The sequence below is a fragment of the Rhipicephalus sanguineus genome, chromosome 1, assembly GCF_013339695.2.
Source record: "Rhipicephalus sanguineus isolate Rsan-2018 chromosome 1, BIME_Rsan_1.4, whole genome shotgun sequence".
NCBI classification, from domain to species: domain Eukaryota; kingdom Metazoa; phylum Arthropoda; class Arachnida; order Ixodida; family Ixodidae; genus Rhipicephalus; species Rhipicephalus sanguineus.
The window spans coordinates 75,725,781-75,749,179 of NC_051176.1; the positions used below are offsets into that span (position 1 = coordinate 75,725,781).

General features: G+C 44.3%; 1 protein-coding gene across 1 annotated transcript in view; it reads left to right on the forward strand.

The window, feature by feature from the left end:
- LOC119393045 (adhesion G-protein coupled receptor G6) overlaps positions 1-23,399 on the forward strand; it is an 80,927-nt gene that overhangs the window by 12,906 nt on the left and 44,622 nt on the right. The window contains exons 4-9 of the mRNA XM_037659894.2: positions 366-552; positions 7,860-8,044; positions 9,097-9,207; positions 10,588-10,719; positions 11,170-11,312; positions 16,279-16,370. Coding sequence (XP_037515822.2) covers positions 366-552; positions 7,860-8,044; positions 9,097-9,207; positions 10,588-10,719; positions 11,170-11,312; positions 16,279-16,370 — 850 coding nt within the window. The remainder of the gene's footprint in view (positions 1-365; positions 553-7,859; positions 8,045-9,096; positions 9,208-10,587; positions 10,720-11,169; positions 11,313-16,278; positions 16,371-23,399) is intronic.

The window sequence follows — 23,399 nt, forward strand, 5'->3', positions numbered from 1 at the left end:
ATATACATTTGTTTAAGGAAAGCAGTAATGGTAAACATGATACCACAAGCTGAATAGATTTTGTCCCATGCTGCTGAGAAGCGTCAACTTCTCACATTTCTTTGATGCTTCGCACGGTGTAGTACACGAGGAGATTAGCTTGCATATTAATGTAAAAAAAGCTGTTATCGAATATGATTTCACTTACCTGTACTACCTGTAAAAGATATCTAACTTTTCTGAGAGAGATGAACGAGTCGTTAGAGTAGGGTGCCTGCCACTGAATAGTACAAATGTCCAAAATACAAGAAGTAGCCACCGCTTTCACAGAAAACTGCTATGTGCTTAGGAAGGCGGATGTAAAGTGTGGCTGCACCTTGTTTCAGGTGTCAAGACATACGCCTGTACCATGCCCCTACACGGACGGCATCCAGAACTTTACGAATTCTCTTCTAACGTGGCACTTCTGTTTGCTTCCGATTTTCGAAGAGCGGTCTTATATGCCATTCGCAACACGACGGTGGAAGGCTACGAAATGTATGAACTGCAAGTTGTGGACGTTCTCCAAGACACGTGAGTACTGAACGCTACGATGTATTGTTACAGCCAACAAGTTCGCACACGCGGGTGTCGTAAAATATTTTACTGACAAAACTAGCGGCACCTTTGGACTGCACTGAAAATGCTGCAGTAATGACATTGGAAAATTGGAAAAAGCCCACACCCTATGATCGGATTAACAGCGTTCACAGATTTTGAAAAAAATAAAGTCCCATAACTGAGCTCTACATAAATGTCTACGGTGATACAGCACCTTCAGGCAGGAATTATGATGAACCATCTGAAAATGCGTCAGGTTCACGCAACATAATTCCAACGCACTCAGTATAAGATCCCAACAAATAAAATGAGATATGTTGTTTCTGCAAGTTTCAATAATTAATCATAATTAGCATGCAATTCAATAACGAGTTTTTCTGCAATCGGTCAGGTTTTATTCCTGCATGAAAAGAATGAAATGTTAGGCTCAAAATGAATGCCCAGTTTGTTTTTTGGTTGTATTTGTTTTGAGCAAAAAAGAAAATAATACTCCTGACGTTGGTCCTAGAACGCTCCATGTCAAACGGTCGTCGAGCATGGTAGTGTCTCCAGCAAAGTGATCCTCTGCAGCAATACGCAGCCCAATGAAATTTAATGACCGCCACTCAGGAAGCCTGTACAAATATGCACACAGCGTTTCAAGCCCTTTGAGGAAAAACGTGGTGCACGACGCGCCTCCGCAGTTGTACACACCTCCGCTGAAGGGGATAGCATCACCCTCGTACTGACATGGCATTTTCTTAAGTTTGCTGCTATGCAATTGCACCATCTTCATCATGTTCTATCATTCTTCATACGTCTTATGCGACTGCCATGGTAGTTGTTCATTTATGAGTGATCAACACTCGATCGTTTCCACATATTATCCCTTAGCCTGTGTTCTGCTTCACCTAACAGGGAGTCCACAACAGTACAGATTTACACTCGCGATAATGATGTTTGTTTTTCTTCTAGTGAGAAGCACCGAAACACAGATTAGAAGCGTGCCACTTGTGCCTTTAAATAAGCGGCACAAGGCGGGCTAGCTGGTACATGTCTCAAAAAATGAATTAACAGCGTAGACACGAGACAAACAAGAAACACAAGGATGGGCACTGACTGCTGAGAGTGCCTGTCATCGTGTTTTCTCTCCTTCGTGTCGTGTTTACGCTCTTATTTGCTTCTGTGAGCCTTCAGATACCATGTGCTATTTATTAAATGCGAAGCATTTCTTAGCGAATCTCTGGCACTTTGAGCGTTTCTATCTACGTATCTATCTATCTATCTATCTAGCCGCCTACGTCAGGGTGCTCTCATGGTCGCATCCTTAACTTGGTGTAGACCAAAATTTGCATGGGATGGTAAGAGGATTTGACGAATATGACTGCCGGGTCATGCCATAAATAACGTGAAAATCATGCCGCCTACGTCGTCAAACCCTTTCCACTAGACACGTGTGGCACATACCCGTTTACCACGGGCCCCGGTGCACGGGTATGCGCCACAGGTGATTGACAGTTTATGTCTACCCAGGAACGGCGAGAACAGACATTGGTAACTTAAATGCTAGAGAGTTAAGTAAAGCCAAAATCGGCAGCGTTGACTCAACGAATGGAAACAATTAAAATTAGGATTCTAGCAGGAATCGAACCCAAGCGTTCTGCGTGGCAATCAGGTATTCTACCACTGAGCCACGCCAGGCCTACATATTGGTTTGGAAAAACAGCCTACGTAGGCGTATTATCGGTGCAACGTCAATTGTGGTTGTGGTGCTGGCTATCTAATTTTACAAGAAAGCAATAAACACTACATGATACTCCTACGATGTGTACTCCTATGATACGGGCGTCATATCAGATTGATGTCTGTAGTTCCAGTGTTGGCTCCGATTTTATAGCAGTCTAATAAACATTACGTTTGTATTCCTATGATGCAGCAAGCTATATTGAAGCATTGCTCGACCCTGGAAGAATACAATAACGAAAGGTACATATGATATCCACATCACCGCATCGTAAAGTGCACTTCGTCCACCAGAACGAGAACGTGTCCTTTTCATTTCCTAAGAGGCTGGGCGATGGCCTCATGCTGACCGAGGATGATGTCAGATTGATTGACAGCCATTTGTAGACTAGGCTATGTAGGCCACATAGGCCGCGGTAGTCTACGAATAGGACAGACACCATCCACTGATGTTGCTCTACGTAGCACTATCCAGCCCTACCATCCTCGACGGCATATGCCTGGCTTCAGGTTCCGACATGTCGCCGGCTCTGTCGACATACAATTTGTCGACGAAATGACCGAGGCATGCACGAATTCCAACAGCTCTACTATACCACATACTTCAATACATATGGACCCCTATTCACCACGATCACAACCGGATCCTACAAGAAGTCATGACGAGCTGCTGGTGCTCACTGATCACGGTGATGATGCCCTTGTTTAAGAACTGTCAAGAACTTCTTGCACACATGCACACGGGTTCGTGAAACGTGCGTGCGTTCTCGGGAGATGTATAAGCACTACATATCAGCTTACCGCTTCTGGTGTTGGTAATACCCACGTTGTCATTGGCAGCGTTACCCAACCGTAAACAACTGCTTATATAACGCATATGCAGCTCTTCAACATATATATGTGTGCGTATAAAATATATACAAATCTTTAGCGTCATTTTGTAACGTGTCGCTCAGTAAAAAAAGCTACGCCACAGTAACCTACCCGCCGCATGCTTTGCAAAACATCGACTCCCACGGTACGTGGGATCTGCCGAATTTTTTTTTCCAACCAACAGCTGTCACACACTTGCTGAAGAACCGTAAGATATTTGCAATGAACACAATATAGAAATTTTAATTTCTCGCTTAATAATGGCTCCGCAGTGTCGCCACACTACTCGGCAGTGCTGTCGTATAGTATGTTGTATTTGGCACAAAATTGCTAAAATGTATCTCGTTACACTGTAAGAATAATTGACTAGACTACGCAAGAGAATCGAATGGGGATCTGGCATGTATTTATTCTGTTCAACTCGCCTGCACCACCTGAACCAATTTACAAGGCATTGCACCATGCCATTCGTTTCAGCAGTGCAGTACTGGTGTCCTCTGAACCATACTGTTTGTTTCAGAAAGTGCAGGAAAGGCGCGAGCTTGGCTCACAGTTCCTCTGTACCCTCCCTGCTGACAGTGACAGTGACAGCGTTTGTACCAAGCGTGTGAGTGCAAGGTAGCAGTGAAGCAGATGACACAGAACAGAGGCGTAGGTGCCACTGAAGCCCCAATTAACTCGCATTCGATGTGTCTACTCAATACGGCGTGTGAGTACGCCTCCAAAACAACTACGTGTAGTTCGCGATCTTTCGAAATTACACAGACGGAGCACACCAGGTGGACAAAACACAAGGCCTGCGTTACATCGCCCCCTCATCATTTGTTTATGGTATCACGTTCTGCCTGCACATTGAACTAGAGCTGGGGTGCTATGCAGGATGACCCGAGCTTCTCAGGAACACAAGTTTGCTCCGAGCTCGCACTACGGCGGTCATGTCAGGAAGACAGTGCGGAGCGCACAATAGCAGCGTTGATAAAAACGGCTTGAAGAACGAGCATGGCGTCACAAACGCATGGGCGGCATTTGCGGTGGTTTTCAACCGAACACCGCGTGCGCTGCTACTCAGTAAACATTTCAACAGTGCAGCGACGTCAGCGTGATTGCCGCGCTATCTTTTTGCTAATTGAACATCGCGCCTCCCACAGGCGTGTTCGTGGGTGTTTGTCCTCCTTCGGACAAGTTCTTTCGTTCTACCTGCAGCATGTAATTTTCCACTCTCGAAGGCAACAAGGGCGCACAAACAGCACTCTCGTGCAACTCGGTTCTCTGCTATCGAATATTACAAATAAATAAATAAACAAGTTGCTGCTACTTACATAACGCGTCTGAAGATTTTTCTGCAGTAACAAGTCAGTAGAAATAATCTCTCCACAAACAAGTAAAGAGTAACATTTCTTGCCGCAAATGCCATCAGGGGCGTTTGCTTCATTACTGAGTGGTACGTCGTTAGCACGGTGAAATTGAATGCGAGACATTGTAGTCACCTGATGATATAACATTTAGTGTTTCGTGCGTGTGTTTGTAGTCCGTGCGATTAAGCTCATAGATGAATCGTTCCGCTCACTGGCGTTTCGGCGTGAGCACTGCACCTCGGCAAGAGCACGTGCGGTGGGCGGACCCGATCTTTGCCGCGGGAGTCTGTCAATGAAATTGATTTGCGCGTGAACTCGGGTACAAGCTCAATGATTCTGAGAAGGCCCCAGTTCAACTCGGGATGTCATGGTGCCTGTGTGACTGTCAAGTGTTTCATGCGGTGGACGCTAAGCAGTAGTTTCTTTACCTATAAAGTAATTTGGTCAGCTTGCACTACTTGTGCAAGGCTGGAGCCGTCAGAGGAGCTTGTGGTCACCTAGCTTCTTCCAGCTTTTTTCGTGGCTCGCGTACTCAGTCTGCTCGGTCTGCTTCGGAGTGAAGACCGTGTCAGTGCGGTCTTAATTCTGATGGTATTAGTTAGCTATGTCTTAATTAAAATTTTATTGAATGTTTCTGTCGTGATTGGTAATGTTTTAATCAACACGACATAAATGAACAGAGCTTTAATTAGCAAAATCTTATTTGTTGTAGAGCTAATTATCATAGTCCTAATTAGCACGATCCTAATTAGCGTCGTGTTAAATTGCATGGTCTTCGTTAGTTCAGTCTTAGCTTTACACGGCTTCATTAGCATGGTCTTGGTAAGATGTGGCCTAATTATCTCGGTCTTACCATGACCTGGCTTAATTAGCTTGGTCATAGCATGTGCTTACTTAAATATCTAGATATACCGCCAGGCGAATTAGCTAACCAGCCGGGCGCATATGCTCTCTGTCTTTCGATTTGAGAATTGTAGACAGCTAGCTGCACGGGATACCAAACTCCTCTGCAATATCCGCTTTTCCTCTGCTTTTCCCAGCTTCGGCGATGATCCTAGAGTTCTCCTGAGGCGTCAAAAACATACGCGGTTGATTTGGAGGCGGCATCTTTCCGAAAGGCCAAACAACACAGCATGTAAGCAAAGTGCGCTAATCTCGGTGTGCACACGGAGAGACGCGCGGCAGCTTGTTAGGCAGTCTACAGAATGCATGTTGGCATGACGTTTCTTTCGTGGGTGTCGTCACTTGAAACGTCATGTGGCGACGTAGTTGCCAACAGAGGTGTCAGCGAAAAAATTTGATCAGCAAAAACAAGAAGTCTTGTTGCTGTCATCATCATCCGACCGAATGTAAACAGCAATGGTCGCACCGATGCTTGTTGGCGGCAACGTATGTGCCCGACTTGTCGAATGATCTGTGCGGCGATTTTCAAACTTCTGCTTTCCCAACCAGGTTGACAAAAATGTTGCGGATTACTACCTGAAGCTTTCGTTATTGCGGGAGTGCTTTTTAAAATCTCTTCGCTGGGGAGAGGGAGCAAATGCATTGAACTCTATGGACGCTTTCTGGGGACGCCAGATTTTTTTGTTACCGCCAAAATTTTGTTATTGAGGGGTTCAACTGTACAATACATTAGCCATGTTTAGGACATGCCATAGCCCGCCCGAAATTTGACCTTAGAATGACCTTGGTGGAATTGAACTGTTGATAATTCTAGCTTGTGGTTTCGCACTATACTACATTGCTTGGCGGGGTCAAACAGTCTGTCATTTTTTCCCAAAAATTTGGGGTGAAACCGGGCACGCAGCCATTACACGAAGATGACTTTTTTCTTAAATGTTTCCTTTGGCACATAATTTTATTACCCTCCAGTACTTGCTTGGGCTGAGATAATAAACAAGAATTTTGGTATTTTACGCAGTTGTAATATTATTCATCGTTCTCCTCATGCATCGCTGCCTTTCGGCCCCCATTGTGAGAACACGGACGCTCTTCTTTTCCTTCACCTCTACTATCATATTATCGGGTGCGATAAACCAAACCGGGGTATTATCAGCATTTTGAATCTGAGAGAACAGGTAGTTGTCCACTTTGCACCTCTCGATAATGAATTTTTATAACAGGAGCAGCTTTTCTCCATACTCACTTGGCAGACGCTGGCCCATAGTTTTGCAATGGGAGAGAGACAGATTGCTTCACTCTGTGAAGTCCCGGATCCATTAATTGTTGACTTTGAGTGCCGCAGACAGAATTTAGTTGTTTTGTGCTATGCCGGCCACTTTCGTGTACAGCATCTTCGTTCCAACAGCGTAATTGTAGCTCCGCATCTCTGTTACGTACTGGAGAAGCGAGTCTTTTATCTTCTAGAGCGAGCCCTCCTATCCTCAGGAAGTGAAACTCTGTATGCGTGTTTTGCGATGTACGTCTTCTTGGGAGCACCATTTTCACACATTTTTATCAACGAGAGGAGCACACGGGATGGTCGTAACACTGGCTACTCTTGGCCATCGCCGCGGTGCTGTACCGGCTGGCACTGCCGTAATAAACTGGGATGCCCTCAGAGACCAGCTATGGCAGCGTCTTGGAGACAGCATTTAAATCTATGATGCTATGCTTCTGCTACTTGCGGGGGCTGAAAATTCAGCACAGCTACCTAACTTTGCCAAATATCACAATTTAATATAAAGCTTCAGATTCCCCAACCACACAACAGGCGGCAGTGCCAACCTTCAATAAAATAAAGGGTGCGACTGTACACAGGTAATCTTAAACATGTTTTGGTGGTGATTTTTTACAGTACTAAGTGCAGCTTTTACATGAGTGCAGCCATTGCAAGATTACACATGGTAGGTTTTCCTTTTTTTCTTCAACTTGCAAAATACATGAATGTCAGCAAGTGAAGATAGAAGAAGCTTCGTATGTGTAAAATGCAGATATAAGCTTAAGGGCTTACTCGCTTCTCATTGGACTGCTCAGCTACAAACAGCACTGCTCAGGTACAATATTTTCAGTGCTCACTCATCACAACATAACTGGAAGAACATGCTCACTGAGAAAGATACGTGAATCATGGCTGCGCGCATCACTGAAGGCAAAATGGACATTCTTGCTGCCGTGTACACTTTTCTTTCTATCCGTTAACAGTCCCTTTAAAGCCACTCTACAGGGTTGCAAATCTGCTCCTTCCGTTTCTATTATCTCTCCCTCTCTCGAATTGCTAAGGTTACACTACAACCATAAAGTGTATACTGTGAACAGGAGGATGCATTGGGCCTGATTACGTGAAATTAAATCTGACTCATTTTATCCTATTCTGTTTGTGTTTGCCAGAGGTGCTGACGACGTCGTGAGGTTTCTCATGTTCTCCAGACGACTGCAACGGCTGCCTAGGATGACAAGTCAGGACCAAGAAATGCGCATCATTGAATTTCTGAGATTTACTGTAATGGACACGGCTTTCCGGCTGATCACTTCTCCGCCAGTCCTTGCCGCAGCATTGAGCATCAAGAGCACAGGTCAGACCCCGCAACTTAGAACAGGTCATTGAGTTAGCGATGTGATCAAATATGTAAGCTTGCTTTATAACTCCATATTTCATAGTCCTTAGCCTCATTTATTCACAGCACTGGTCAATATTTTAGCAATACCGGGCGTTATACTGTTGAGAGTAAACAGATTTTTTTCATCATTTATCCTCTCGTTTACAGGAGTTAGTTAAAAATATAAATATAAATTTTTGCTTATATTTCTCAAGTTAATCATAACAAAGTGGTGTGATCTAAACAAGACCTGTTATTTACATGAAAGTTCATGATTTTCCGAAGCCCAACACACCTTGAAAATCTGCAGGTGGCAACCAACTTTAAAATCTGAACTTGTGTAGGGTAACACTCGAGCTGGCATGAGAAAGTGATTCTTTCTTCTCGTTTCTGTGCCAGTCTTTTCGCACTCTTCACAGTTGACTAAATTTCATTAATAGCATAAGCAACGCACATTTCTTACCACTGCTCTGACTCCTGAAAAAGTGAAAAAATGGCATTCGTAGAGATTTATTATCTTTGCCATGGTTCCTTAGCTTCATGAATAGAAAACAGGTACTACTTCACAAGAGGTCCACCAATGCTCTATAATAAATGCAAAAAAGTAAATGATTACACGTAGCAGCTTGTGTCTATTTTTATTTTATTACTCTTTTCTATGCAGCCGATTAAATGGGATTACTTTCAATATAATAATAGTAATAATAATAATGTAATAATAATAATAATATCATATCTAATAACCACGCTATGGTTATGGGAGATGCTGGATTACTTTCAAGAAATAGAGCTAAATAATGAACAACGCCTTGTGGCTAGACGTATTGTTTTTTTAGACTATCAAACGTCTTACAAATGGTTTGAGACACGTGAGAATGGAATGATGATACTTTTCATAAACACTTGTCATTTATTTTCTAAAGTCAGTGCTGTTTTTCAATGCTTTGGTATTCGACATTGCCTTTGTATACAAACATTGATGACAGCTGCATCAAGGCGTCTTTCAATCTGTCTCTGTCTTCTCACAGAGATGTGCTTTGAGGACACTACCATGTATGACACCGGTGAGGAAACGATTCTGACGTGGCCAGCAACTCCAATTGGAGATGTAGCCATTCCACATGAGCCATGCATTCAGGGTGAGCTAGTATTGCAATTCATATTCTCAGACATTTTACAAAAAAAATGTGACGCTGTGTGGGTCTACAAAAACGCAGTGCACAATGTCTAGGGACTTTGTGGTGAAGGTTGAGAAATGTTTCTGAGCGTTGGTCAAGACGCATGAAATCATTTAAAACTCCCGTTGCGTTTTCTGCGGTGGTATCAAGCTGTTCTGCGCTTGTTGTACAGAGCAGTGGTCGCGCATTAGCTGATTTTCGAGCGGGATATGCTGAACGTCAATACAAGAAACTTCAATGCAATGAAATTCATGTTATAGAATAGTATTCAGCCTTTGAAATCTCCCTTCCCATAAAACACGAAAAATGTCTGCCTCAATAGCAAAAAGCATGTTTATCAGAATTTCCGACATAACGAACTTCACTGCTTTCACAGTGAAAGGCCGAGGCAATAAATTGAAATTCTACTGCTTCCAGTGGTCAAATGATCAGGTTGCACAGCGTTTTAAATGCGAGGCATTTTTTAGCGAACCCAAGGCACTTGGAGCGTTTCTATCTATCTATCTATCTATCTATCTATCTATCTATCTATCTATCTATCTATCTATCTATCTATCTATCTATCTATCTATCTATCTATCTATCTATCTATCTATCTATCTATCTATCTATCTATCTATCTATCTAGCTAGCTAGCTAGCTGCCAACGTCTGGGTGCTCTCGTGATCGCCTCCTAACTCAGTGTAGACCCAATCTGGTAAAGGAGGGTAAAAGAGTTTGACTGTCGGTCCATGACATGATTACCGTGAAAATCCTGTCGTGTACATCGTCAAACCCTTTCCTCCAGACACGTGTGGCACATACCCGTATACCACGGGCCGTGGTATATGGGTATGCGCCAGAGGTGATTGACAGTTTATATATGATGACAGCAAGCTTGGTCACCATGGAGGGATGCTGTAATTCAGGTTATTGGTGTTTTTTCTTATGAGATTCGAGACTAAATCTCTATTACTTTTGTGATGTGCAACGGTTATCTGTGTGCCTTCACCGGACTGAGTGGGGACCAAATGATTCGATTTAATGAACATATTCGCAACACACCACTCAAGGCAACACCCAATGTTTTGATGACAACCCACAGTAGTAGAATGGGTGCTATGGCATCACTTTGCACTCATTGCCATATTGTGTAGCACGACGTTTCTTTCCGCTCATGGTGCCTACCGGTAATGCGGACATTTTTTGTCCCCGCTATCTATTATTGTCACAAGGCTGCGAGAAATTGATGCGGGACACTGTCTTGAATGTGCGAGGGCCTTAAAATAAATGCAATTTACTTATCAAGTCATAATCTCTGAAAGAGTGCGTATGAAAATTCGCTTCCATATGTTTTCATAGGAGATGGTCAACCCGTAGTACGGCGCTGTGAAGGCAACTTCACAACAGGTGCCCACTGGGGGGATGTCCAAGGAATGTGCGAGCGTCCTGCGCCTCACACAACCTTAGAACTCCGGAACCTTTCTGTGGCAAGTTGTGGTATCACTTCACTACTCTATAGTCCTTGGACCAAATGTTTATTTATTCAATAATTCTGTGAAATGTTTCATCAACATACAAAAGAACTCTTAAAAAGCCAATTCACTTGCCACTTAAGCTTCTTTTCCTGTGTTTAAACAGTGGTTTCAGTTTCATATACAAAGTATTCCGTAGCCTAAGGAGCACAATACTTAACTAGTAACCATATCTTCATGAATATATACTAGATGCAGCATTTTATGTAATGTGTAAAGCTTCTCTCCATGAACCTGTGGTATGTGTGGTCACTAAAGATTGACTGATTGTAAATTTTCATGATTTATTGTTCGTATTCGTCTTTGCCAGCTGCAACGCCTGCAGAATGCTCCTTGTGTCGACAGTGGCAAATGAGGAGTAATTTGACTTTAAAATCCTGTAATGTCTACCCATGCCAAAACCAGGAAGAGGTCACCAATCTGACCATGGTTCCCACTGCTGAACGCCTCAATGAGCTCACAGCTCACAGCGAAAACCTAGGTGCCCAGGACGTTCTGTACGTGGCCACGACCCTGGAGAACATCGTCTCCGCTGGCACTATCGAAGTCCAGGTAGGCGACTGCTGTTCTGTGTACCCAGCAGAACGGACATTTCTCTTTCTAATACGTGTACCATACACTGTAGCTGTTTCACCGCGCCGTCATCTTTATGGTGACACAATGTGACCGATATGCTACAGTCCGGAAAACTCAATGGATGATCCTGGCCCCTACTGTCTCAGTCTGTATCCATTTTTATACATAATTGAGAAAGGAAATCACATCATTGCTATGAATAAAAATAGGTGCTGCACAATGTGATGAAATAGTCTCCTCAAATAGCTCCCGAAGTAGTCTTCAGCGTGACAATGATGATCCCTCTGCAAGACACCGGTTCAACCGTCTTAAACATACACTTTTGAAACTTGACTCTCATCAACCAGAGGTACAATTGCTAACCTGCACTCTGGGAAAATGTACTATTGTTTTTTTCAAAGAAATACGTTTAATTTCTTGCACCATATTTCTGGGCCTCCTTGCGCACATTTGGCAACTGCACCACCAACTAATAGACAAAAGGCATAATGTTACTTTTCAGTGGCTACCAGGCCACTGTGGCGTCATCGGTAGCGAGCATGCGGATGATGCGACTAAGAATGCTCAAGAAAATGGCGTGATGGAACCTATTCTACTGTCAAGAAGTAACGCAGCAGCAAAGATTAGTACTCGCGCATGATGTCGCATGATGTGTGTGGAACACGCATGGTTTACTCCACAGCCGCCTTCACCACCTGGATCCCGGCCTACGACTCAATATTCCATCTGTGCTACTCCCATCCGAATCGACCGTGCTCTATCGCATGTGGCTTGGAGTGTCATTTACGAATATCTTTGCTTGCCGCATCGGAATGGCATACAGTTCTGCGTGTGCTCATTGCGACAGTGATGAAACCATCGAAAATATCGTATATCATTGCCCTCAGTACAGCCTCCTCCATAGGCAGTCCCTCTCAGCAGTGTTTTTACGCCTCGACGGCCAGCTGCTTTCTCAGCTGTCAGTCTCGGAATGCCAGAAAGTTCGAGCTTTATGCCAGAAAGGGACGAAGGCGCTGCTGATGTTTCTGCGAGCGACCCGGCTCGTTGAGCGATTGTGACACTCCTGTGTATGTGTGTTCTTCTACATACCTCCCTCCCTCTCTCATTCTTATTTTCCTTACTTTCCTGCCTCCCATTACCCCTTCCACAGTGCATGGTAGCAAACCGAATATTTATTTTCTGGTTAACCTCCCTGCCTTTCCGCATTACATTTCTGTCTATCACTCTCTCTTGCACACATTATGCCAGGTGTTGGAGATGTACTAAATTGTGACCTGCTCCTTTATAGCACAAATTTCTATAGTTTTTAGTTAAGTGTGCGGTTCATGTTCGCCAGAATGCAGGCATTGGGTATTCTAAATATTTAACATTATTTTAATACATGTAAAAGATGGTAAAAAATCATAATGTCATGCGGTAGTGCGCAAGATATTTGTATCGCAGCATAAAAATGGCAGCCATTGCTATGGATGCAAGTTTAATACTATATAGGTAGCACTTTTTCTACATCGGATTACAACATGCCCAAAGGATTCGGTCGAGGAAAAAAAAAAAATAACAGGCGCGATGCTATTGCCATCTATAATCTAAAAGCAAAGGCACACGGAAGGCACATTAGGACATTAACCCTTTCAGCCCTGGATTTTTTATTTTGGCCGGAGACACTTTTTGTGCGTGTTTTCCTAATAGTTAGGACCTCAGAAGACCAAAAACGAAAAATTGAGCCAGTGGTGCAAGTATTTATGGATTAATTAGCATGGAATCAAATTAGGTCATCAGGGCTCAGGGGTTGTGAAATTAGGAAAATTGCTTTTTTATTTCTGCTGCTCACTAGAGTACACAAAATGTGAACCACGTCTCATTTTTCAGCATGATACTCCTTGATACAGCTTCTGTACGACGTCCCGAAAACGGCGCTTAGCCGCCTCAGCTTACCCGCCTCGGCGTCACCCATGACTTCGGTCAAGCTTCTTCTTCTTTGTGGCTCCCAGCTCCACAAATATGTCGCAACTTTGGTGTCAATCGTAGTGGGGATCATTGAAGAAGTATTTCCCCAAGAATGAGCAGTTTTGATTTAATTTACGAGGTGCTAGGGGAACTTTTGCGCGGTGTCGTCAATTGACGACGCCAGGGCCGAAAGGGTTAAAGACTCGCGCGCACCATCTTGGAGGACATGGTGTGGCGCGCATGCCCCCACTAGGGCATGCGTGATTACCATGTCTTCCGCGGCAGCAAGGGCATCACCTGTTCGTACCTGCGCAGTAGCGTCCGTTCGTATCAAACTTTGTGGGGTGAAAATCGCTTCGCGACAACAATGCTCTAGCACATTACAGGCTAATGGCCCTTGGCCGGGACCGCAGAAAAATTTGTAACACCCTGAAATTCGTGTGAGCCATGATCATATCACGGAGGTTTTACTGTGATTGTGATGAGAGAGATATAAAGGGCATCTACTTGTGAATGCTATGGATGCTACATAGAATTCTGTAGGAACGACAGCATGTGCCCATTATGTTCTAGAAACTTTCACTGCTTGTGCAAAACAATCAAATACTTTGCAATCTGTTGCTTCATACAGACGGCGCAGAGCTGTAGGCTGCAAGTTCCCTCATGGCGTAAGTTGCTGTAGATTGTCTCTTAATTCCCCAGAATACTGTTATATATATATATATATATATATATATATATATATATATATATATATATATATATATATATATATATATATATATATATATATATATATATACAGGGTGTCCCAGCTATCTTTAGCCAAGGGTTAAAAAATACAATATTAGAGGCAGGCGAGTGAAATGACTTGCAAATTGCTGACAGCCACCTTGCGCACTACAGACAATTTTTTGTTTTGTAATTAACTAATTTGTTAATTAGTACGATTTAACTAAATTGCTAAATATTGACTTTAGGCAAGAAATGCTGCTTGCAAAGTTCGAGAGCGTCTTCAGAAACCCCAATCGCATCATTTGCGATAAAGAAAGTCTCACGTATACCATTTTTTCCAAGCTGCAAAGAAAGCCCGCGAAATACAAAAAGAACCACGTGACTAGCGCGCTCGCGCGCCGCGAGGATGCTGCCCTCAGCCGTGGTTTGAGCGAACGAAATCAGCTGCGGCCGCGACTCGGCGTCTCCGTTGCAGCGGTAGGCCGATAAGTTAAAGGTGGTTTCTTCGCCCGCGCTCGCTACAACTTGCACCGTCACGCGCGCAGCTGGCTGGCAACGGGCCAAGAAACCACCGCCCACTTATAGGCCTACCGCTGCAACGGAGCCGGCGAGTCCCGGCCGCAGGTGATTTCGTTCGCTCAAACCTCGGCTGAGGGCAGCATTCTAGCGGCGCGCGAGCGCGCTAGTCACGTGGTTCTTTTTGTATTTCGCGGGCTTTCTTTACAGCTTGGAAAAAATGGTATACGTGAGACTTTCTTTATCGCAAATAATGCAATTGAGGTTTTTGAGGACGCTCTCGAACTTTGCAAGCAGGATTTCTTGCCTAAAGTCAATATTTAGCAAATTAGTTAAATCGTCCTAATTAACAAATTAGTTAATTACAAAACAAAAAATTGTATGTAGCGCGCAAGGTGGCTGTCAGCAATTTGCAACTGATTTCACTCGCCTGCCTCTAATATTGTATTTTTTAACCCTTGGCTAAATATAGCTGGGACACCCGGTATATGCATTGTTGGGAGTGTGCACTCATTAACAAAGTTTTTAATGTTATTTATTTATTTATTTAAATGTACCTGCAGCGCCCGAAATCGTTATTGCAGGGGGGAATACACAGGGTAACATATGCTTACATAAACGGATAACTATGAAACAAGTAACTAAGTAAAATAAGTAACAAGTAACTATGAGCGTAACAGTATGTCTCTGAACGAGATTTCAGTGCGACAGTCAACAATCTTCTGTGGAAGCTGATTCCACTATTTCGATTTTCTTTTCTGGCAGCCCAGCTTAGCCGAACTACACGCAGGATGCCAGAAAAGTGAAGGACATGAGGGTTCCAGGTTATCCGACTGCTTCTAATAGATTGTCTGTGTGCTCAGTTATTATTGCACCTACGGATAAATCCAAAAGTTCGGGCCTGACTAACTTTTAATTGCGATAGAACAGCAACAACTGAGTCACTGAGTTATAATCTTCCTTCACTTCAACGCATTTTTCACACCTCTGAACTAACGTTTGTTTACCCTTCAAAAATTGTCAGAACTTCTGTCTTCAAAATGTCCGCGGAATGCATTCTTCATTTCATCATCAGCAGCAATTTTACGCTTTGGAAATCTTTCTGAAGCTTTGAAAAGAGGTAGTAGTCACTGGGTGCCAAGCCTGGTCTATAGGGTGTGTGATTGATCTTCTCGAAGTCATAGTCCTTCGCTGCAGCCTATTCAATACTTGTCGTGTGAACTGGAGCGTTATTGTGAAGCAGACGGATACCATCATGAAAACTGCCTCACTTCTCATTTATTGCGCAACGCAGTTCATGTAAACACAAGCACCGAGTTGAAACTCACGCACACGCCCCAAATAGATGGCACTATCTGCCTAAAAGGCCATTTTAAAATCGCTCTGAGTTCTAGATGTCAGGCAGGAAACTTAAGGAATCACCCTTAACACCCTTAAGTGGTTGTAAGATTTACCTTATTTTGAAATAAGAGCAGAGAACATACTGGTGTCCAACTGACTTTAAGTCGAGAGTTTTTATGTTTATTTGTTTGAATATTTAAACAGTTGGGCCTGTCATGTGGGGCGAAGTACCTGAAAACCAGCATCTTGAGCGAAATGTGTTTAGGCTGCATTTATAGAAAGCTTTGAAGACAAATACTGCTTAACTTTTTTGATGCTCGGAACTAAATATCTTTTTTCCTTTCATTTTTTCTTAATTTTTAGTATTACAGCTCAGTGTCTCGTTTTTTTTTTTTTTTTTCAGACCGCAAAGGCCATTGCATCAACAATCGACCATGTGATAAAGGTTGATAGCCAGGCACTCCAGCAGTCTCGTTCTGGCAACTCCACAAGTAGGTACGTGGCATCAGTAGCGCAGCTTTAAGAAAACCAGGTCACGAAGTGGTTGCGCACGTCTCAGATATCATGCTCTACAGTCACAGCCGAATTTTTCATGAAAACATTCTGGCTGTATTTCCTTAAAGGGACTGACAAACGGTCAAATTCTGTGCCTATGTCTCAGTAGGAAGGGAAAGACCGTGAATTATGGTGCTGGAATTCAACATTCTTTTCGTGGTTTCAATACAATTTGCCCTTTTTTTTAATTGCGTTTAAAAGTCGTAGAAACTGGTACGTCGCGCTACCTGGTGAACAAGCCTTGGTACTGCGTCAAAGGATTGTTCGGATTGTTGTTCCTCTTCGGCTGTTGTTTAGGTACACCACGATTTCTGCATAAAACTACATTTCATACATTACTGGGCATTCCCTCTTTTCTCTGTGCTTAGTACCAGGTAAAGGATGTGACGCTGAGAAGCGGTATTGCCTCGGCGGAAACTAATGGAACCGAAAGCCATTGTTGAGCTGAGACGCATGCGCGCTGTGCACACTTGTTTGACATGATGCAGCGCAAACACGAGCCGCGGCAGCACAGACTGGATTGATAAGGCCTGATTTATTTGCCAGAATATAAACGCTATAATGCGCACTTGTCAATGTTTGCCGCATATGTTGCATATACAACTTTTGCGGAGCTGCAGCTGCAGATATAAAAATCCTGATAAAAAAATGGGCGAAGCTTGCACTAAGCCGCGCAAGGCTTGAAACAGCAGAACTGGACGATTATGAAGACTAATCTGGCTGCTTCTACGTTGTTTCTAGGCTTTAGCTATAGGCGGTACAGGTTGTTTCTAGATTGCTTCTAGGTCGTTGCTAGGCTTTAGCTAGGTGATGCTAGGCTGTTTCTACGTTGATTCTCAGCGCAGAGACGTTCGAGTTAAACCACTGACAGTCACAGACACGACAGGGACGTCCAAACTCCAGAGAGGGAACCTCGCGCTGAAACCAAGTGTACGCACCTCTCATTGATCTACGGGCACGTCGTCGTTGGCGTAGGCCTTCCATTACTTCGTGGTCTTCTCGCAGCCACCGTTGCGTATCCCGTTCTCTAGTATTCTCTCGTTGTACATAATCGGAGTTTTCGGCGCGCCGCCGTCGCTTAGCAGCCATTTCTTTGGCTAACTGTTGCCTTCTTCATATGAGCAATGGGATTTAGCCAATTTCAGTGGCACATACCAGTTTATGATGATGATAGTTTTCTGATAGGCCGCACAGTTGCATATTCCCGTTTGATGACGAAGTTTTCTTCTTCATTTTTAGTGGACCAGTGATTAGTTGTGGGATTTACCCAATTTCTGTCGCACATACCCGTTTATAATGGCAAGACTTTTCGCGTAGGCCGCACGGCACATGCCCGTAGGCCGCCCAAATTACGGCTAGCTTAAACAGCTTCTTTGTTAAAAATTCTTTCACGGCATTTTCCGCGCTACCATTCCACAATTAGAGACACTGACCAGTAAGCTTCCTGCAGCGCTAAAGAAAATGGGTATAATAAAAATCGGTTGTCAATTCATTTAATTGAAACATTGAAGTGCAAAGTATTATAGGTAATTTTGTTAGGTTTAAGGAAACTCTCCTTGGGTGATCAATCTTGTCAAATTAATACAGTAGACTCGTGTAGCGTGAGCACATCACTGCAAAGCAACAAGAAGGCTGATGAAACAAATGACTATGTGCTTCATTTAGGCAACAGTTTATGAATTATGAATACCTTCTACCGAAAATAGGACAACGGGAAATAGATGTGGAGGAGCCCAAATGCAGAGACTAAAAATTAAATATACTTCATACTGTGCGCACAACCTGGCATCATGCAGGATGTGGAAGTCCTCGGGAAGGTGAAATGCAGTGACCATAGGATGGTAAGATCTCAAGTAGGATGGTAAGATCTAAGCCTAGACATGGGGCGGCCATGAAAGAAACTGGTATAGAAGAAGGCCATCAGTAAGTTAGCGCAACGAGAGAAATTAGCGGATTTCGGGATCTCTCTGCAGAACTGATCACCATCATCATCATCAGTCTGACCGCGCCCACTACAGCGCAACGGCCTCTCCCAAGTTCCGTCAATCAACCTGGTCCTGTGCTTGCTGCGACCACATTATACCCGCAAACTTCTTCATCTCATCTACCCACCTAACTTTCTGTCTCCCCCTCGCCCGTTTGCCTTCTCTTTGAATCTAGTTGTTGCTCTCAATGACCAGCGGTTATCTTGCCTACGCACTATATGCCCTGCCCATGCCCATTTCTTCTTGATTTCGACTAAGATGATGGCGGTGTATGCAGCGTATACGCTCATTTCACAAGGTATTGCGGTTCTTCGCGGTGCACGGGCAAAACAAAGCAACGTTTCGCGAGTGTAAATGCGGTAGTAAGTAATCGCTAAGCTGTCAGCTTCGAAATTGCTGAAACAGCAAGCAGCGGCGGCCCACGAGACGTTCCCGCAGCAGCGCCGACGATGAGTAGAATGCCAATGCAGTTCTTAAGCAGCACGTGTAAACTGGTAATTGCTTTGTATGTTTTGTTATAGCTGGCCTTGTGGGGTTCTTTGAATATGCACTATAAAACAGCATTAACTTTTAGGACAACTCTCGATGTAATCGGTAAAACGTAAGTGGAGACGAGCGAACACGTAGGCCATTGTCCGGCTGCACGCTAGGTGCACGCATTAGTGTTTAAAGGCCAACTCCGGCGATTTTTCGAGGTCGATGGATCTCAGCGAAATTCGCTGGGTACGTTCCTTTGCACGTTTCCGTCATTTATGCCAAATTACAGGCTTGAGACATGCGCTGATTGTTTGCAAATGAATTTTAAAGATTGTCTGCAAACGCCCTCCTGACTTCCCACAATTGTTGGCAACATTGCGTCTGTGACGTCAGTGTTGGCAAGGTGGCGGAAGTGACGCAGCCGGGGGCACCGCTAAATTCGGCGCTTAGGCCGCTACAGCGAGCGTCTGCTGTGCACAAGGCGACAGACAGCGTTGGTTTGGCCGGCGCTTCGCTGGTCGTCCCGGCTGTCACAGTTTTCATACTCCGCGCCGGCGTGACCGGCATGCCTTGCACGACTTCCGGTTCGTTCGTAACAACGTCTACGTCATACGTAGACAGTACATTCGGTTGGGTTTCGGTTTCGGTGTTGCGCTTTTTTGCTTATTTAAAATTATTCTCCAATTTGCCGCGTATTTCTGCTATCGGGCCCGTAACAGGAGCGTCTCAGGAACATAAAAGCACCATTACTTTGACATGGCCAAAAAATCGCCGGAGTTGGCCTTTAAGGTGACTCTAGCGTTTCTTTGCCATGATTTCTCAAGTTCAACGTAACTCCAATCCCTAGCAGGCCATTTGGTTCCGCTTAACACGTTGCAATACAAAGTTCCTGGAACGAAGGGTGCACAAACTCTGATGCCTGTGTTGATTCGTGTTGTCGTCGTAGTTAAAAGCTTCTGGCCTCTGACTGTTGCGCAGGATAAGAAACAGATGTACGACGGGTGAGCCCAAAATTCGGTGTAGGAACAACACGATGATAAAATTAAAATAAGCCTGTTGCACATCTGGAAGCACGGCATGGCGTAAGTTTGCTTCGGCGCGAGCAGCCGCCACTAGCGATACGCCGAAATGGCGCCAGTTTTCGGTAACATTATATTCAGTTTGTTTTTTGGCGAGTATTCGAAAAGCATGATGACGACCGCACATGTTCAGGTAACCAACTGGCTTTAACGAACGTGGGTCGATTATTCACGACACCCAGGTTGCCGCGCGGAAAAAAAGAAAAAGAAAAGAACGTACGCTTGTCATAACGCTACCCCAGTTATCGTCACCAGATTGACAAGTCAAGAAAGGACGTGCTCTCGACGAAACATTAGAGGCTCTTATCTGCGCCAGAGAGCATATATGTCATGCGGGCCTTTCTGTCATGTCGATTGGAAAGTGCCAATTCAATAATTTCGGAATTGCACGCACTAAGACGGAACATTTTCTAGCCGCAGGCATTGTAAATCATGTACTGTAGCATAGGAATCAGAGATGTTGAGAGATCAACTCTTGTCCAAACATTTTGTGTATTAATCGTCAGCTTTGACATTGGTTCTCTTTGTTGCAGATGATAAAGTGTACCAGCAGACAAGCACAATCACAAGCTGGTGTGATGACTTGACGAGATGGCCATAAGTGCAGACACCACATATAATATACTGTTTGTTAGAGAAGGCGTGCGGAATAAGAGAAGCGAGGTCATTTAAAAGCATAGTGCACATCGCATGCCTCGGCTGCCAGTCTTTTACGCTTCCGATAGCTGTTGTCGCAGCCAAACACAGCGCAGTGGTGACGTGTCAACCTGTTATCGTCCAACATTTCGATTTTCGGCAGCGCAATTGCTTTAGCACGTCGAAAAAAAGTCACAGTTTCGTCGCAACGGCGAAGCAATGAATAAATTGGAATGTAACGCGAAGAACGGAAAGCAGCTCCAAATTCCCAGCGCGTCGCTCAAGCGCAAAGGACGCACGAAAAGAACACACACAGGACGAGCGCGAACTATTACCTGTCACAGCTCGACACTTAAAGCGCACTGCTCAAACATAAAGCACGCATGAAACGAACACACAGGCATACACAGGACGAGCGCGAACTAACAACTGCCACAGTTGTTACTTATTTCTGTTTGAACAACGGGCTCGTTTCACAAACGCGGCCGCAGCAGCGAGCGAAGGGACCTTCGTACGCTCTGTAACTTCAGCGCGGACATCGCGGTGGAAGCACGAGACATACAAACAGACCCTCCCCCCACCCCCACCCCCACTTCACGAGAAAAGCGCGCGAGCATGCCTTGTAGGTCGAAGTGCGCGAAGGCGTGAGTGCATCACTGCGAGCGGGGCGACGACCTTTAAAGCGCGCCCCTCGCGCACTTCGCGCCATGTCGCTCGTGAGCAAGAAAGCACGCTGAAGTAAATGGTATATATATATAGCTCACTGTTAGCATGCTGAAAGCCGGTGCTCTTCGTGGCCTAGCCGTCTAACGCCGCGCGCTGCTTAGGAGCGAGAGGTCGCCCGTTCAATTCCGCGCGTCGGAACGCATTTCTGATTTTTCTTTGTGGCTTTTATATATATATATATATATATATATATATATATATATATATACGAGTCAGGACAGCGACGCCGACGGCAAAAACCAGCCGAGTGTGTCCATATAATTGCTATCGCAAAAAAAGGAAACACACTAACCTCTCACGCGCCACGCAATGCAAAACGCGGGAATCCGCGCACACCAGCGACAGTGGCCGGACAGTGGGACACGCGGTAGAGAGAGAGAGTGGTGAAAATGCACCGGTTCGAGGCTACGCTCCTCCCCTCCGTGAAAACGGTTTATATGAAAGCATCTGAGAAAAAAAAATATGTGTAAGTATTGTGGGGCTTGCAAAGCATTCATGCCTAGTCGAGGAGCGCCACTCGAAAGTTTATAGACTAGCTAAGTTTCTACACACCAATTATCAAAATCTGCTAAAAGGGCATTGGTATCGCAGATAGTGTCTAAAAGTTTTAATGAACCATCCGGGAAGCTATGAAGTTGAAACCGGCACTGTATTTCATTGCACAATTTTGTTAAAAGTGATCAGGACAATCCAAGCTCTTAGCTTTGCAACACTAGAAAGAGAAGCCTTTGCTGCTCATCAGCATCTGTTTTTCAAATTGAGCATGCTTCATTATGTAAATAGTAAAAATGTTGAATAATGCAATTATTTTATTGTAAATTTTACTCTGCACTATGGTGTGAGTGGAAGGGATATGTTCCTGTTCTGCTAATCACTTCAATTGGTTGAATTATGCTAATCTACAGGCGGATTGGTATAGTTATAGAAAGTTTCAGTATAGCGTAAAGCGCATATGTGAAGACTAATATGAGTCTCAATGCTGACGCTAAGACGGGTGCCCTACCTGGCACAAACTTGTCTTTTAGTTTGGCGGAAGCAAGTAATACGATAGCACTAATGTAACCACATGCAGCACCATCTTGATCTAAATTGATTAGGTATGGACAAGTCAAATACATAAAATCGCATTTCACTTTGCTTTGCCGCAGAATACGTGACACATCTTGGCCAACATGTGAACGGGCCTTTTGAAACGGCAGTGACACCATTTTTACGCGGCTACAGCTGTCACGAGTGTATCTCAAAAATGGGGCTATTTTAACGTGACAGCGTTAAAGAGCACGTTTCACAGACATTCCGGTGTTGGTGTCGGCGTCGTTGGTTGTGAGCAAAAAATAAGCATTGTCCATGAGCGTAAAATTGAGATGGATGCAAATAAATAAATTATAAGAAAACTTCGGTTCCAGTGGATATCGAACCCCGGCCTTCTGCGTGGCAAGCAGGGGTTCAACCACAAAGCCACGTAATTGCTTGGGAGAGCTTCCGAAACAAAACCCTGTGCGAATGTCATGTAATGCGACGAGTCGCCTTAACGCATGTAATGTTGCGTGGCAGAAGCGTAGAATCCCGCCAGGCGTCAAGACTTGTAATTTGCACAACGAGTGAGGGGTTTAAAGACCCACCCTTTACAAAGTACTCAGACATGTTTAATCATGATCCTCAGCAAAAGTGAGCAGCTGCATAGGTTCGCGTGTTGCCTTACGCACGTGTGGTGGGTACTTCGCTGATTTGCAACAGGAAGAATTATGACGTAGTGGGCACCCCGTAAATGTACTCTCAGTAGGCATTCTGTGATAGTTTGAAACGGCCAATGTTACTCGCACAGACGTTCCATTCCTTGCGCCATAGTTGAGGTGTCCACCCAGAAGCGAATCGAGGCTACCGACTGAGAAGGCGATGCAAACGGGGCCCGATTACACTGTCGCGTTCCACTATTGAAGGGAAGCTCAAGCGTCCTCCAACGTTTGTCACCAGTAGACGGATGGCGAAGCATGATTGCTCAAATGTAAGGTAAATACGACTAATAGTGGATAATGAATGAGCTTATTGGAACAAGCTGACAACTT